The sequence below is a fragment of the Sarcophilus harrisii genome, chromosome 3 (genome assembly GCF_902635505.1).
Source record: "Sarcophilus harrisii chromosome 3, mSarHar1.11, whole genome shotgun sequence".
NCBI classification, from domain to species: domain Eukaryota; kingdom Metazoa; phylum Chordata; class Mammalia; order Dasyuromorphia; family Dasyuridae; genus Sarcophilus; species Sarcophilus harrisii.
The window spans coordinates 83,171,252-83,187,707 of record NC_045428.1 but is presented as its reverse complement, the minus strand read 5'-3'; the positions used below and the strand labels follow the sequence as shown (position 1 = coordinate 83,187,707).

At 35.3% G+C, this 16,456-nt stretch overlaps 2 protein-coding genes across 3 annotated transcripts in view; one reads left to right on the top strand and one right to left on the bottom strand.

The window, feature by feature from the left end:
- The window catches only part of CPB2 (carboxypeptidase B2), a 168,172-nt gene extending 158,578 nt beyond the window's left edge, over window positions 1–9,594 (bottom strand). The window contains exon 1 of the mRNA XM_031958368.1: window positions 9,428–9,594. The gene's annotated coding sequence lies outside the window, so the exon portion shown is untranslated. The remainder of the gene's footprint in view (window positions 1–9,427) is intronic.
- Window positions 1–16,456, top strand: part of LOC100929481 (aldehyde oxidase 2-like) — a 111,705-nt gene that overhangs the window by 65,623 nt on the left and 29,626 nt on the right. For both annotated transcript variants that reach the window (XM_031957217.1, NM_001308994.1), the window contains exons 26-31: window positions 4,396–4,623; window positions 6,330–6,425; window positions 8,510–8,638; window positions 10,401–10,475; window positions 13,068–13,120; window positions 15,613–15,727. In XM_031957217.1, the coding sequence (XP_031813077.1) occupies window positions 4,396–4,623; window positions 6,330–6,425; window positions 8,510–8,638; window positions 10,401–10,475; window positions 13,068–13,120; window positions 15,613–15,727 (696 nt within the window). The remainder of the gene's footprint in view (window positions 1–4,395; window positions 4,624–6,329; window positions 6,426–8,509; window positions 8,639–10,400; window positions 10,476–13,067; window positions 13,121–15,612; window positions 15,728–16,456) is intronic.

Sequence of the window (16,456 nt, the reverse complement as noted above, 5' to 3'; positions counted from 1 at the left end):
GAGTTGTCTTAATTTGCATTTCTCTGATTAATAATGACTTGGAGCATCTTTTCATATGACTAGAAATAGTTTCAATTTCTTCATCTGAGAATTGTCTGTTCATATCCTTTGACCATTTTTCAATTGGAGAATGGCTTGATTTTTTATAAATTAGAGTTAATTCTCTATATATTTTGGAAATGAGGCGTAAGTGGGGTTTTTCAAAACCACTGAAGTTTGACAGCACCCAATACATCTTTACTATATTATTGGTAAAAGGGTGGAGAACTGCTGAAAATAGACATTAGAAAAATAACCTATAGGCCAAATTATCTTTTGAAACAAATGATACAAAATTGCACTAAACATTTATGAAATCTTCATAATAAATTCAATAATTTCTCATACTTTTGCTCCTCTCCCTTTCCCTTTCTTTCTCTCTCTGTCTCTCTATCTCTCTCCTCTTTCTTTCTCCTCTTCCCCCCTCTCTTTCCCCTCTCTTTCCCTCTCCCTCTCTCTGTCTCTCTGTCTCTCTCTCTCTCTCTTTTTTCTCTGTCTCTCTTCTCTTTCTCTCTCCTCTCTCTCTCTTTCTGTCTGTCTCTGCCCTGTCTCTGTCTCTTTCTTTCCTCTCTCCCCTTTCTTTCTGTGTATGTCCCCTACTTACCCAATCATGAAATGCTACCCCTTCCATCACCAAATACATCTCTTATTACCTCATTATTTGTAACATTTATGTGAAATTTGAAGTCACACTGTCGAGGAGGACTTTGAGTAAAATATATTAATATATCAAAGCCCATTTGATTGAAACAGTACATTTCCCATGAGGAACCAGTCTTCATTCAAGGAGGTCTCTGATTAAAGTCCCTAAAACTGAAATCTCTTGTGATATATTTCCATGTTTGAAAAGATTTTATTATGGGGCCAGAAGAAATAAAGGAGTCAGAGAAAGCCCAGTCTCATCAAAAAATGAGTGGGTACAGAATCTGGGAGTGCTGGCCAGTGCCTAAGCCTGTCAGGGCAGAAAGCTGATCTGATCCATCCTCAGGCGGCTGAGCAAGGATGCTTGTAACATACACCTTATACTGGTTCCAAAAACTGGAGGGGAACAGAACTCAGGAGTCCAAAACCACATGGAAGGAGTAAGCAGTACTGAGTGCCAGAGGGAATGTGCCCAAAGCACAGATATCCAGTCCATTGCCAAGATCAAACAGAGGCAAGGAGAAATAGAAAGAGAATGAGAGAGAGAGAGCAAGAGACAGAAAGAAAGGGGGTGGAAGAAAGGGAGAGAGAAAGAGAGGGAGAAGGAAAGAGAAAGGGAGAGGTAGAGGGAAAGGGAAGGGGAGATGGAAAGAAAGATCACCTTCTGTTGAAATAAGAATGGCAAAAAGCAGCAGAAACTGGTAGAAAGTATCTTTCTGATCTTTGGTCTGAGCATATATAGGAGAGACTTTGCAAATCCCCCTTTACCTCCAAGCTTGAATTTCCAGGGATTTCTTCTTCCTCTATCTACTGTGCCTCAGTTTCCTCATCTGTAAAATGTGATGAAATACCTCTAGTATCCACCTCATAGGGTTATTATGGGGCTGAAATGAATACTGTATGTAAAGAGCTTTTGCATACTTTTAGGGCATAAGTACAATGGCATTCACCCAAAAAAAAGGTCAAAAAGGAAGCATGGAATGGTAAAAAGAGTACTCCATTTGGATAGAGTGCTGGATTTGGATTCAGGGGACCTGAATTTGAATTTTGCTTCAGACACTTAGTAATTAGGTGACAGTGAACAATTCACCTGATCCCTGTTTGCCTCAGTTTACTTCTCTATAAAGCAGAGATAAAAATAGCAAATACATTCCAGGTTTGTTATGAGAATGTGATAATAAAGTACTTTGCAGACTTTGAAGTGCTAGATAAATCCTTTGTTTAGTCGTTCTTTAGTCCTATTCCACTCTTTACCCCATTTGGGGTTTTCTTGGCAAAGAGAGTAGAGCAATTTGCCATTTCCTTCTCTAGTTCATTTTACAGATGAGGAAACTGAGCCAAATAATGTTAAGTGACTTGCCCAGGGTCACACAGGTAGTAAGTGTCTGAGGCTACATTTGAATTCACAAAAATGTTTTCCTGATTCTAGGCCTGGTGTTCTATGCACTGAACCACTCAGCTAGCCTATATAAATATCATATATTATTATATTATTATTAATAATAAAAGGAAAGATATCATTAATTACCAATCCATGTATCTACTTTTTCATCTCTATAAAATCTTACACTCTCTATATAAACTGGGTATGTTTTTTAATGAAAATAAGAGGACATAACTGACAGGCTTTTTAAAAACTGACCATACATTCAGGGTCACACAACTGACTTAAAGGATGCAAAGAAATGGGATCCTCATTGAGAGGTAATGCTGTAATTTCCCAAGGGAGGAGCTAGGATTGAAGCAAGGTGTTAGCTAAAATGGTGGTGGAACTTCCAATCTCTTTCTTGGATCTCAGCAGGACTTCAGTATTCTGCTTAAAGTGCTATAAGCTCACAGAGCATGACAGCCATATTTAGGCATAAGTTATTAAAAATGTATTAGCTGGAATTAAGAATTATCTATATCACTACTCACCTTCAATAAAGCAAATTACTAAGTGACTACAAATAGAAGACTCAGGATGCATCTATGGATCTATAGGAAAAAAGGAGAGGGTATATCCATACCTGGTGAATGCCAATGAAAGGTATACATCTGACTTCTTCAAAGGTCACTTATTACTGTCAATAGGATATGGAGCCCATTACTAGCTCTGCACTAACATGGCTTCAGATTCAATCTTGAAGACTTTTCAGTGATGAATATACTCTATAGCTTGTTTTGTTTTTCTGTATTTCTTTACTCCCTCTCTCTTAGAACCATTTTTTTTTAAGGGAAAGCCTAGGACATAATTTAGGTGGGTGAATTTCAAATCCTTGGCCCACATTATTCCAATAACTCCATAGCTGAGAATGTCACCATTTGTAGGTTGTCATTGCCAGAACAAAAGGCTAAATCAATGGAGCAGAGAGGGAAGTTAATGTTATCAAAGAATTCATTCTTTGTCAAGAAGATTTAAATGGCCCTTAGACTATGATAGGCCATACTCATTATAGTTTCAAGTTCAATACCATAACTATAGTAGGAGAGAAAAAAGTCACTGAGTCTCTTAATCTTTCTCCTTATAGTTCCATGTCATTCCTCACTATTCTCCATTTCCATTGAAAAGGGAATCAGGATGCCATCTTGATGTGATAAAAAATTAATTTTTTGGAACCTATATAAGCCATTCACTCATTTATTCATCCAGAACATTTTGTACACATTCACAAAATATAGTGTGGATTTTTATTTCATTACCATAAAAAATCCAAGACTTCATTAGTAATGGGCACTCTCTTCACTAACAGACTGCAATCCCTCCATATCATTTCTTTGTAAAGGGCAGAAGTTAGATTTCCAAATCACTCTATTTTGCACCTACAATTCTGCCTGGTTTCAATTCCATGAAACAAAATACTGTCACGCTGCGTCCGGCTTCCTCAGATTGTAAGCTCTTTGAAAACAGGACTTTCTATTTCTTATTTGTATCCCCAGCACTTAGAAAAGTGCCTGGTACATACTTAATACATGTTTATTGTATTAAATTGAAAAAAGAAATCATCACTTTATATCCAGCCTTCTGACTTAAATGGTCTAGTCCAATTTTGAGAAACATGAAGAACATCACCAATCCCACACATAAAGCCTTTCAATTTTAGTAAGACCAATCAGGGCTGGTACATTATTGACCCACTCTTCAAGTATTCAAGAACACTTCAACATTAATTGAAGTAAAAGTGGAAGTGAGGTAGAAAGGGCAACTAAACCATAATCTGAAATTTTTTAACCTAAGATAAGGACCACACCTCAGGGCAATTAGCACAAAAATGTCTCAGTTGAGTAAGGAAATAAGATACCATTTAGTGTGTGGAAAACAGGGGCCTCATGAGGCTACTGCTGAGAAAGCAAGAGGTGGAATCAGAAAAAGGAAGTTCATCCCAGGCTTTCGTCTAGAAGCTTTCTATTTTAGTCAGTAATTCTTGCTAACTAGATGCTAAGCTCTGCTTTTTTTCTATGCTGTTAAAAGACATAAATATCACTGGCATCTTCTAAATTGAGCACCCTGGAATAAAACCCCAATCACACAATTTTAGTTATAGTTTGAAGTTGTGTGATAAGGAATATCATAGCTTTCAAAAAGTTAATAATCTAATTGGGAAACTGTCCCAGTCTCAGCTTTTATGTCTTTACTTTTTCTCTCTATTCAAAGTACTTAACACAGTTGATTGATTTGATGTGATCAGTTTCTATTTCAGTAATATATGTTAATCTAGTTTTACCACATTTCAGATTCGGGAGAAAAACATGTACAAACGAGTAGATAAAACAATCTATAAGCAAGCATACAGTCCTGACAAGCTGATAAGATGTTGGAATGAGTGTCTGGACAAATCTTCCTATCACAGCAGGAAAGCAGAAGTGGAAAATTTTAATTCAAAGAATTACTGGAAAAAGAAAGGCATCGCCATTGTTCCCATGAAGTTTTCTGTCGGCTTTGGTATGACAACTTACCATCAGGTAGGCAATTACTGCTGATGTTGTCAATGAGAGAAAAAAAAGACATGAAGGCTGTATGAAAGGATGGGACATATTGTAGTCATTCTGAATGAATGAATGAATATCAGTAGCATGGTGGAAGTATTACACATGGACTCAGAGGACCAGGGTTCAAATCCTAGCCCTGCTGATTACTAGCTATGTATTCTCAAACAGACTACATAACATTCCTGGAACTCCATTACTCTCCAGTACAAACGCTGGAGTAACTGAGCTCTGAGACATCTTCCAGCTCCTATGATAAGTGGGGGAATTACTCATGTACAATTGCAGACCATGTTCCCCAGGATACTTTATCTACTTCCTGTGTCTCAAGACTGTTAAACTGAATTTTTATTCTGGTTTTTTTATTGCTGGTTACCCCTACCCCCAAACCCAAATATACAAAGCTCCTCTGCCTTTGCCTAGAGAAGGTTTAAAATTAAAACTGTTCACAAAAGCCTTTATGGACCATCTAGCCTATTTTTATACAGATAGAATCCCCTCTTTGCTGGGGGACAGAATTGATTTTATTATAGCTAATAGGTCAGAGCTATAATTCTGTTTGTTTCAGTTCTTCATCTATAAAATGAACTGGAAAAAAATGTCAAAGCAATCCAGTATCTTTATCAAAAAAACCCCAAATGAGTTTATGAAGAGTCAGAAATGACTGAGCAACAACACACTTCTGGCCAGCAGATTTATTTTACAAAATGGGAAACTGAGGCATAAGAAGGTTTAGTATTCATGCAAGATACAGCGAGTCGATAACTGATCTGGCATGAGAAGCTGCATGTCCTGATTACCAAGGCCATTTGTATATCCTGTGCCTATCTATAGAGTCATCTCATTTTTCTGATTCAAATCTTAACAATTTATCTAAGGTTTCGTGTCAACTTTTCTTCCTATTACACAAGCCTACACAAAATAAACAAGAATTTTAAGTCGCTATTTGAGAAGTTTCCAGAGTCCCTACATACTTCCAAATTTATATCCCTAAGAATAATAAGATTAGGATTGGAACTTGTGCTATTTCAGGCCAGGGAATGGCCATGACTCATCAATCACACTAAAATGCTGACTCTACAATCTCAGGTTGGGAAGCACCTCCATTCTTGGAGGCTCTTGGCAGAAAATCAAGACTATTATTAGTCTGTACAAGTATTAACTTGTCAGAATCTAAGCAGAACTGCCTCCTTGCCTCTCTAAATCCTGGCTTAAAGAAAGCCCAGATGCTTCTCCTCCCTCTTCTACCCCCAACCAAATAGCAAAAGGCAACATTTTTCAGCTGATTGAAGCCCATATTAACAATCATTAGAGTACCAAAGGTGTGAATGAAGCTAAAAATGGAATAAGTAAGGATGGTATCTGTCTAAAAGATGCAAAGGTTTCACTTCCCTTTTTCTATTATTAGTAGATCATAGATTTAGAGACTACTTATCCAAGTTCCCTCAATTTACACATGAGGCCATTGAGAGTTGGAAAAGTTAAATGACTTTCCCAGATGATGACAGAGGTGATGTATGAATCCAAGTCCTCTGATTTTAGATCCAGTAATCTTTGCCACTAAACTCTCCCTAATGTGCTTCATTTCATTGCCCAAAGTTGAAAACTTTGACTTCTTCCATGTTTAATGTCAAACTTCACTTTGATTAAATAGCTAGCTTTTGGAATATTTGTTTTTCTAGGCAGCTGCACTGGTTCATATATACACAGATGGATCTGTACTGGTCTCTCATGGAGGAAATGAGCTGGGGCAAGGTATTCACACCAAAATGTTACAGGTAAAAAAAAAATCCTAGACATCTCATGTTATAAATGTCAACTACCATGTTGTTATTTGTGCCTTTACTTTTTAGCTTCATCTTTTTTCTTTCATGTTTGTTAACTTTTCATTAAATATGACTTTCTGTTTTTAGTTATTGGCTTCTTGAAAGTTACTGCAAATGGCTTCTCATATATCAAATATAATAACTTCAAATATAATAGGCTAGGTAGATAGATGTGATGTTTATGTAAAAATAAGCCTGAAATGCAGGTGAAGTTATTAATTCAAGTAAAAATATTTATCAAACATTTCTTGAACTCAGATTTTCATGACTCCAGGACTGGTGCTGTATCCACTGTAGCATCCAGCTGCTTCTCTTTTCTATAGATCTATCCCAAAGCCTCTTTCCATCTTCCAACATAAAATGCCTACTGCATATTTCAAAATATAGTGTCAAAATCAACATGTCCAAAACAGAACTCACCATCGTTTCCCCAAAACCTACTTTCCTACTATTATCAAGAATACCAACATCCTTCTATCACCCATATTCACAAAGTCTATGTCATCTTCATTCTCATTCAATTCACATGTCCAATCAACTACAAATCTTGTCATTTCTATTAAAAAAATTTTTATTTTTCAAAATGCATGCAAAGGTTTTATTTTCTTTTCTCATTGTTTTCTTTTTTGATCTGATTTTTCTTGTGCAGCAAGATGATTGTATAAATATGTATACATATATATTTCTACCATATTTAACATATATTGGATTACTTACTATCTAGAGGAGGAGATGGGGGGAAGGGAGGAAAACTTGGAACACAAGGTTTTGCAAGGGTCAATGTCGAAAAATTATCCATGCATATGTTTTGAAAATAAAAAGATTTAATAAAATAAAATAAAATAATACATGCAAAGATAGTTTTCAACATTCACCCTTGTAAAACTTTGTGTTCCAAATTTTTCTCCCTCCCTCCCCAACTGCTCCTTCCCCTAGACAGCAAGTAATCCAATACAGGTTAAGCATGTGCAATTATTCTAAACATATTTCCACATTTATCATGTTGCACAAATCTTGTCATTTCTATATCCACAACATATCATGAATATTTCCCCTTCTCTCCTCTCATGCAGCTTCTACCTTAGATCTGGTCCTCATTGCCTCTTGCATGGATTATTGAAAAAGACTTTTAATCTCCATGCCTCAAATCTCTCCTCAAACCAATCCATTCAGTTGTCAAAGTGATTTTCCTAAAGTACATGTCTCACAATTTCACAGCCTTACTTGGATGGCCTTCTACAAACTTTAGCACCAAACAGAAACTCTTGCCTCTGGCATTTAAAGCTCTTCTGACCTGATTTTTTTCTACCTTTCCAGCCTGTTTTCCCATTATCATTCTCCATGCATTCTATCATCCATCCATATTGGTCTGCCAGCTATTTCTCACACAGGCTACTTCCATCTTCCATATCCAAGCCTTTATATTATCCCCTATTTATCTCCTATATTGATAATGCTCTTTCACCTCTGCTTCAGTTTCCTTTGAGACTATGCCCAAATAAAAAAAATAAGTATATAACATATTTATAAATAATATATAAAATCTACAGGAAGTCTTCCCTTTTAACATATATTTTAACATATTTAACATGTATTAGGACTACCTGCCATCTGGGGAAGAGGGGGGAAAGGAGGGAAAAATTTGGAACAAAAAGTTTTGCAAGGGTCAATGCTTAAAAATTATCCATGCATATGTTTTGTAAATAAAAAGCTTTAATAAAATAAAAAAGGAAGTCTTCCCTTAAATTTCCTGATCTAATACCTTCCTCTCCAAAAACATCTTCTATTTACTTTCTATGGTTCTTGGATAAAGCTATATGTGTACATGGTGTCTAACTATAATTTCCTTGAAGTCAAAAATTGTTTTGCTTTTCTCTTTGTATTCTTACCCACCATGGACAGTGTCTGATATATAAATGCTTGTCAATTTATTGAGGCATGATAGCATTATATAAATAATTTAATTAAATTGTTCTTTTTTATACTGACTATTCATCACAAATCTTACTCCTTGAAAATGTTTATTTTCCTTATAGATTGCCAGCCGTGAATTAAAGATACCAATGTCATACATGCACTTCTGTGAAACAAATACAGCCATCGTGCCCAACACTATTGCTACTGCTGCATCCATTGGTTCTGAAGTCAATGGGAAGGCCGTGCAGGTTACAGCTATTACCATTTTTCCCCTGTGTAATTTTTCTTTATCTGTGGTTTCCCTTTGGCTAAAGTTGGGTGTGTAGAGTAGCTTAAAGTCCAGAAGATTTGTTGCTAACCACAATAACATGTAAAAAGTGATTAGTACCAGTCCAAGAGTTGATATCTAAGACAAACTGCTTTCAAGACTTGGTGGAAACTCAGCTTAATGGATGAAAAAGTGAAGCAGAAACGGAGAATTTAGTCCAAAAAAGAAAAACTTAAAAGTGACATGATAGCAGTGTTGATACAGTTAAAGAGTTATCACCAAAAAAGACTTGTCCTTAGCCCCAGAAGGCAGAATTAACAATAGGTAAAAATTGCAAAGAGGCAGTTTGAGACTGAGATAAATGGAGTGGGAACTATACCATAGAATGTACATGGTCCCTTCTGGTGAATCAAATGGAGTCCAGTCCCATGTGAAGAGCTATGTGTGACCAGTAGCCCTAGGCTGGTTCATTGGCCAAGGCAAAGCAAGGCAGAATCAGGATTTTTTTTTCAAAAATGTCCTCATTTTCTCTTATAACAACTGAATATGTTGTTCTTCCTGAATCAATCACTAATTCTGTTTAATAAAACTCTCTGTGATGGGGAGGAAGGGACCATCTGGAAGCTGCTGACTTCCTATGTCCATTATCAATACACTACAATACAGGTGGCCCACCTGAAGGGGCCAGGGCACACAGGTCAATCCCTTGTGTGCTCCTTGGGATAATATGTCAGGAAAAATTTCCTCACCAAAAATGGAATCAACTCACCTAAGTGGTAGTGTGTTCCTTCAAAGGTCAGATGGTTACTCATTGGTGTTTTACAGAGGGGAATTTTGCTCAGGGACTGCTTCAATTAGATGGCTCTGAGATTTTTCAGAATGAATGGAGGGAAGCAGAAACTTATGAGACTGAGCCCAGTAAAGAACCAATTCAAAGCATGTGGGAATTATGGGAACAAGCAAAGATCTAACTCATTCTATGGAATTTAGAACTTGCAGTGAATAAGAGAAAGAAGTCGATAATCAGGGTCCATCGGGCCTTCTTACTGGAACTGGTAACAACTGCCATATTTGGTATTACCACTTATTATCCAAAAGAAAACTTAATATGCTCTTCATTCTTCATGTCATGTCTAGAGCAAATGCCTCCATCAGTAACTAAGGCCAGCAAGAATTGTTAACATTTTAGATATTAAAGATGGCAGGTATTGACAGTAAGGTAGTTAGTATTACTAAAAATACAGGGAAAATGGGATTAAATATAGGAAGGATTGATCTATGAGAAGTAGGAGATGATGCTAGGGATAGTGGAATAGAAGGAGGTAAAAAAGTACAGCCACAAAATGAAGGGAAGAGATGGCAAAAGCCTGAGGGTTCTCAAAGTAGAACCTGAAAGCAAAGATGTAGTGAAGGTACATTTGTAGAGGGATTTAGCTTACAAGAAAGAAAAAAATGATAGTCTGGTATTGTGGATACCCTGGGTCCAAATTCCACCTGAAAAACCTTATACCTTGACTAAACAAGTCATTCTCTGTGTCTTGGTTTCTTCATTTGGAAAATTAGAGTTGAATTCAATGATTTCCAAACTCCTATTCAAAGCTATGTTCCTATTTTTAAAAATCACTCATGTAACTAATTATACCCCCAAATAAATATGAAATAAAGTTTAACTAATTTTTCATTCATAATTAAATGAATTAATGTTTTTCCAATATGATTTTCCCTATCTTTATCATCATAAGAATGCCTGTCAGATTCTCTTGAAACGCCTTGAGCCCATCATTAAGAAAAATCCTGAAGGCACTTGGGAAGAGTGGGTAAGTGCTCTATCCCAATTTACTTCTGAGAATAAGAAATAAATCCAGAAAGACTAGAACAAATTCCTATCTACTTAGACAGGTGGGTTTAATACAGGGTGAAGACAACTGTTCTAATATCAGAAACGCTGGATGCTCTATTCTCTTTTCCCAGCTGGGCTTTAAATGGAAGGATTGAATAGACTGTCCCCAATAAAGCATTCATCTGTGCACATCTGAGGAAGGGAAGAACATAACTCAGAAGAGGACATAAACAAAATAAATACATTAAAAACTTACTCATTTAACATGCTTTAATTTTTTTTTGCACTTAATATTATTTTTTCCAGCTATATGTACAGATAGTTTTCAATATTCATTTTGATATGATTTTGAATTCCAAATTTTTCTTTCTCCCTTTATTGCTCCTTTACTTCGAGCAATGTGTATATACACATTATATACACATGCACATATATATGCACATTATACACACACACACACACACACACACACAAAATCAACCTAACATGGTTTAATAAAAAGGAAAGCTGAAACCAAAATAAAAGTTGGTTGTTTAGGGTGAAGAGAGGCAAAAGGATTAATTAATGTTGAATTATATATCAACGAAAATAACTGATATTGTAGTGTTACTCATAATGTGATATCTGATTGTCCTCCCAAGAACTCCCCACCCAAAACCATAATCAGCTTGTGAATTATATTATATGTGCCAAGCCTTCTTAAATTATGTAAGTCAAAGTAGAAAAGAAATTTTACAATGGCTCCTCTCTTACTCATAGCAAAGGCCCAATAGGAATATAACATATAACTTTGTGTGTATATATATATATACACGCATATAATCATTTATTACACATGCATATATACATATTTGTTTATGACATATATATGTGTGCATCTATCTATTGAAGGTTTCCAACTCCTGAGAAAGTAAGTGGGGGGGAGAGGAGGGGAGACATCAGGGAAGAGAGTCAAGGAATAACTGAGGTAACTCATGAGGTCTCTGCTTTATACTTCTGAGCACTAGCTAATCACCATTTCTAAAACTGCTTCTCTAGGAAAATACATTCTGAGACATGATTTTAGACATTAGGAAAATTTTTCTGTGTTTCCCCAACTTCAAAAGAAAAGCTATTGGTCAGATGGCAAAAAGGAGATTCTCCTATTTTACCCTAAATAGTACATAAGACAAGAACTTGAACACAGTCATTTTATGACAAAAGCTACCTCATGGACTGCAATGGGCTTAGAACAGCTGGTACATAAATGTTCTATGGTCATCTGTTCATCTGATTACAATTCTATGAGTGAATGGATAAATGAATGAGTGTATTAAAAACGCCTATTAAGCCCTTACTATGAACTGAGCACAGTATTAAACTCTGGTGATATAAATACAAAAATTAGACAGTCTTTAACCTCAAGAAGTTTATATTCTAATGATGAAACAACACATATAAATGTGTAATAACCAGGGAGGATTATTTTGGTTTAAAAAATCAGAGAGTTGTAATTTTATTTGTTTTTTTTTTAGATACATATGTCTAATTATATGTTCTAAAAAACAAGCTATATGTAACAAAAAATGTTGTTTCTGATACAAATATGTATGAAAAATTAAATTAACAGTAAAAAAAAATTACCAATGCCAAGAGAGATAGAGACAGACAGAGACAGATAAAGATGGAGATGAGGGAAGAGAGACAGAGACAAAGATGGGGGAGGGGGGGAGAGACACAGAGACTGAGACAGAAAGAGATGGAGATGGGGATAGAGAGGGAGAGGGAAAGAAGAAGAGATAGAGACAGACAGAGACCAAGAGATGGAAAAGATGGAGAGGGAGAGGAAGAGGAGGAGGGGGGGGAGAGAGAGAGAGAGAGAGAGAGAGAGACCGAGACCAAGAGATGGAGGAGATGGAGAGGAGGAGAGAGAGAGAGACAGAGAGACAGAGAGACAGAGAGAGAGACAGAGACAGAGAGAGAGAGACAGAGAGAGAAGGAGGGGGAGAGAAAGAGAGTGAAAGAGAGGGAAGAATGGAAAGAGGGAGAGAGGGGGGGAGGGAAGGAGGGAGGGAGATGGAAACAAGAGCTGGAGAGGGAGAGGAGACAGACAGAGAGACAGAGAGGGAGAAAGAGAGAGAGGGGGGAGGAGGAAAAGAAAGAGAAAGTGAGAAAAAGAAAGCAAACCACAATATTGATGAGTGGAGCCACTAAGGGCTAGACTGATACCCTTTCCAGGAGCAATGGCAATATTGCTTTGAGAATTATTCCAGGACTGGTTAAGGGCTAGAGAGATCAGGGAGAAGGCATGCAAAATGGCCAGGTATGAAGCATAGCTGGGGATAGCTAGCCATGGGAGGTACTCATCAATAAGAGCAGCAGAGACCCCAGAGCAGGAGCTTTAGAATTAAAAAATTAAGTACGCACCAGCTTCATCTGCTTTGGAGGGTAAAGTGTCAGGACCTCCCAAATTCAATGACTTCCCATATTACCAAGAACAGAGTCATTCACACCTTGGGCTTTGGGCTTTGCAAGTTTTTATGTTTCCTCAATCAGAAGTTTATCTTGAATAAATATGCTCATTTTGCAGGTCGGAGCAGCATTTGAAAAAAGAATCAGCCTTTCAGCTACAGGATATTTCAGGTAAAATAAGTTTTCTCTCTTTTTTTATAAATTTCAGGACTGTGCTTTAACTATAACATATGAAGAATTAGCCAATGTCAGCAGTTCTCAAAAGTTTCTTGGGATCCTTTTGCACTTTTAAAAATTATCTAGGATCCAGAAGAGCTTTTGTTTATTTGGGTTATATATCTATTAATATTTGCCATATTGGAAATTAAGATTGATCATTTTGAAAGTGTTTATCATTAATTCATTTTAAAATAATAATTGTAAATCCATCACATTAACTCAACATTTTATGAAAAATAATTATTTTTTTTTCCAAAAGAATAAAAATTATTTTAAACATTTTAATTTTTTCCCAACCAAAAAATGAGAAAAATAGTATGGTTTTACATATTTGGCTTAACAGAAGACACCTGGATTCTTTTATCTACTTTTCAATGTGTTATGGTATTTCATTTGGCTGAGCTATATGAAGAAAATATGGCCTTACACAGATATGTAATTGAAAAGGGGAGTATTTTCATAAGCAAATAATGTCTTAATATGATGAAAAAAAATTAGATCTTGAAGACCACCTGAAAGATCCTCAAGAGTTCAAGAAGCACATTTTGAGAATTGCTGATCAGCAAGATAATCTTAAGATTCGGTGGTTTAGTAGAACGAGGCCATAACGTATTAGTCAAAAGATGAAGACCTAGATTTAGATCCTCAAGAGAAGTTCCTAAGTTTGGGTGTTCAATATGTCAGGCTAGCTTCTAGAATCTAGTTTAATTATCCTCATCTATTACAGGGTTCTTATAAGTCTCAGATGGGATATATGTAAAAAATTTAACTATGTAAAATACATTTAAAATATCTAAATCAGAAAGTGGTAGATTTGGATGCTGGGTTTCAATTCTTGCTCTGCCATTTAACATGGGGATTTTGGTAAGTAATTTCAACTCTTTGGTATTCTATATGTAAAAAAACTTGATAATCTTTAAAGTTTCTTCTAAATCTAAATCTATAAATTTGTAAAATGTTATGTAAGTGAAAACTGTTATGGATAATCCCAGGTTGGCTTGGAAATGAGTCCTGTAAAAAATAAAGACTGGCATAGTCATAAAACCACATTAGGCAAGAAAAAGCTATATCATAATATTAGATTATTTCATTGCATTTTTATTACAAGTATAATTTTTCTAAGTAGTAAGAAGATAGAATATTTAGTAATAACTTATGAACATGACCAAGGTCACAAGATGTTTTAAAATATTTTTTCCAATCGCAGGGAAAAATAATTTTGCTTCATTTTTTACAATTTTGAATTCTAGATTCTCTCCTATTACTTCCTTCCCCCTCCCTCAATAAGAAAGCAAGAAATTTGATAAAAGTTATAAATAGGCAGTCAAGAAAAACATATTTCCACACTTGACATGTATCACATGATTATTTAGCAGGAACTTGAAGCCATTTCTTCTGACTTCAGAGTTATTTTTAATATATTATATATACTATAATAATATAATATAATAATGTCTAGAATTATTTCCATTATTTCTGAACCTTAGATTCTTCAACCATAATATGGATATAATAATATTTATACTTCCTATCTTCACAGCAATATTATGAGGAAAATATGTTGTAGATCCTAAAGTGATGTGTAAATTAGGAATAATAAAAGGGAAAATTTAGGTCTGTAAGGTAAACACAGTTAAAGCCTAGACAGGTCCAACATCAGACTAAAGAATATCTGAAACTGTGAGATGATGATCTGATTCACAAGTAGAGTGCTCAGATTTTATTTCTAAATTTTTTTATGCCTTTCAGTGCCATTTTAGAGGTGTAAATGCTATTGCTGGGTATGTAGGAGTATTAAAATATATATATAAAATAAAGGATTTTTGAAATAACACCATCACTCAAATGATCCACTCAATCTTATTTGATTTTTACAGTAACAATGGAGCTACCAATAAGTATTTATTGTGTCTTCTGTATCCCAGGCACTGGGCTTGGCTCTGGAATATACAGACAAAAATGAAACAATCCTTGATATCAAGGAACTTACATTCTATCAAAGGAGATAACTTATATGCAATACATATATACAGAATAAATAAATACAGAATAGATATAAAAGAATTAGGGAGAGAAATTAGGGAGGTAAATAACAACAACAAAAACAAACCAAAAAAAAAAGTATAATTTTAATAACTAAGAAGCTTGGGCCTGGGGAAGAGTTGAGAAAGCAGACCCTTCTCCCTTCTTAGTAAAGGTCAAGTGACTTTGGATATTGAAAACTGTATATGCTGCAAGATTCAATTGATTTGTTAATCTTACTAATTTTTTTCTCTTTCTTTTTTTGATTCTTTATTATTAAGGATTTATTATGGGGAGGGAAAAACTATAACCCTGAGTTGTAAATGAAAGTTATATCAAAAAATTTATCAAAAAGGCTTAAAAAAATAAAAAAAAAGATCTCATTCTAAAGCTGATGTTGCAGGTTTTATTACTTTCACCAGAGGCTATAAAGCGAACATGGACTGGGAGAAAGGGGAAGGAGACCCATTTCCATACTACGTTGAAGGAGCTGCCTGTTCTGAAGTTGAAATTGACTGCCTGACAGGAGCTCATAAGGTTACTAAAGCTTTCATAAATGATAAAATTTTGTTTCCTTTGATTGTATTAAAAGCTTTCTCTCTTTTATTGAATTAAGTCATAGTTTATAAGTTACTAAAAAGATAAATCCAAGATCCTTTAGTTACATAAGAATATCTCACTATCCATTTCTTCCCTATACTTACACAGATGCCCCCCAAAATTCAAATTTTATTTTATACTATAGTCTTTACTGTTTGGGAGAAAAAAATTAAACATCAATTGTGCATATTTTACTCTAGGAAACCAAAAATAGATTTCCCCAAAACTACTCCATTTCCAAAGAAACAAGAAACACTTTAAAAACTGGTATTTCCCTCACTGATAGCCTATTAAAAATTTCCAACTAGAAACCTCAGAGACTTCTACTGTTAAGTGTGTGTACATTTGTTTTTTGAGAGATGCTTGTTAAACATTTACCAGCACATCTCTGACTACAACAATGTAAATGAAAATAACAATGACCAAGAAACTTGACCCTTTTCCAGAGGTCCAGGACTGTGGATGTTTAATATTATATGTATCTAATTTTAAAGAATAGATAGGGACTTAGTAAATGATCTGAAGAAAGCATTCTGAAATGATATTTATGCAGAGATCCTTTCCAAAGACCCCTGTGGGGAAATTTTTGTTCAAAAATAAATAAATAAATAAAGATTGGCAAGCGTTTTGGGTTAAACAGTTATGCCCCCTTCAAATGCCACAAAT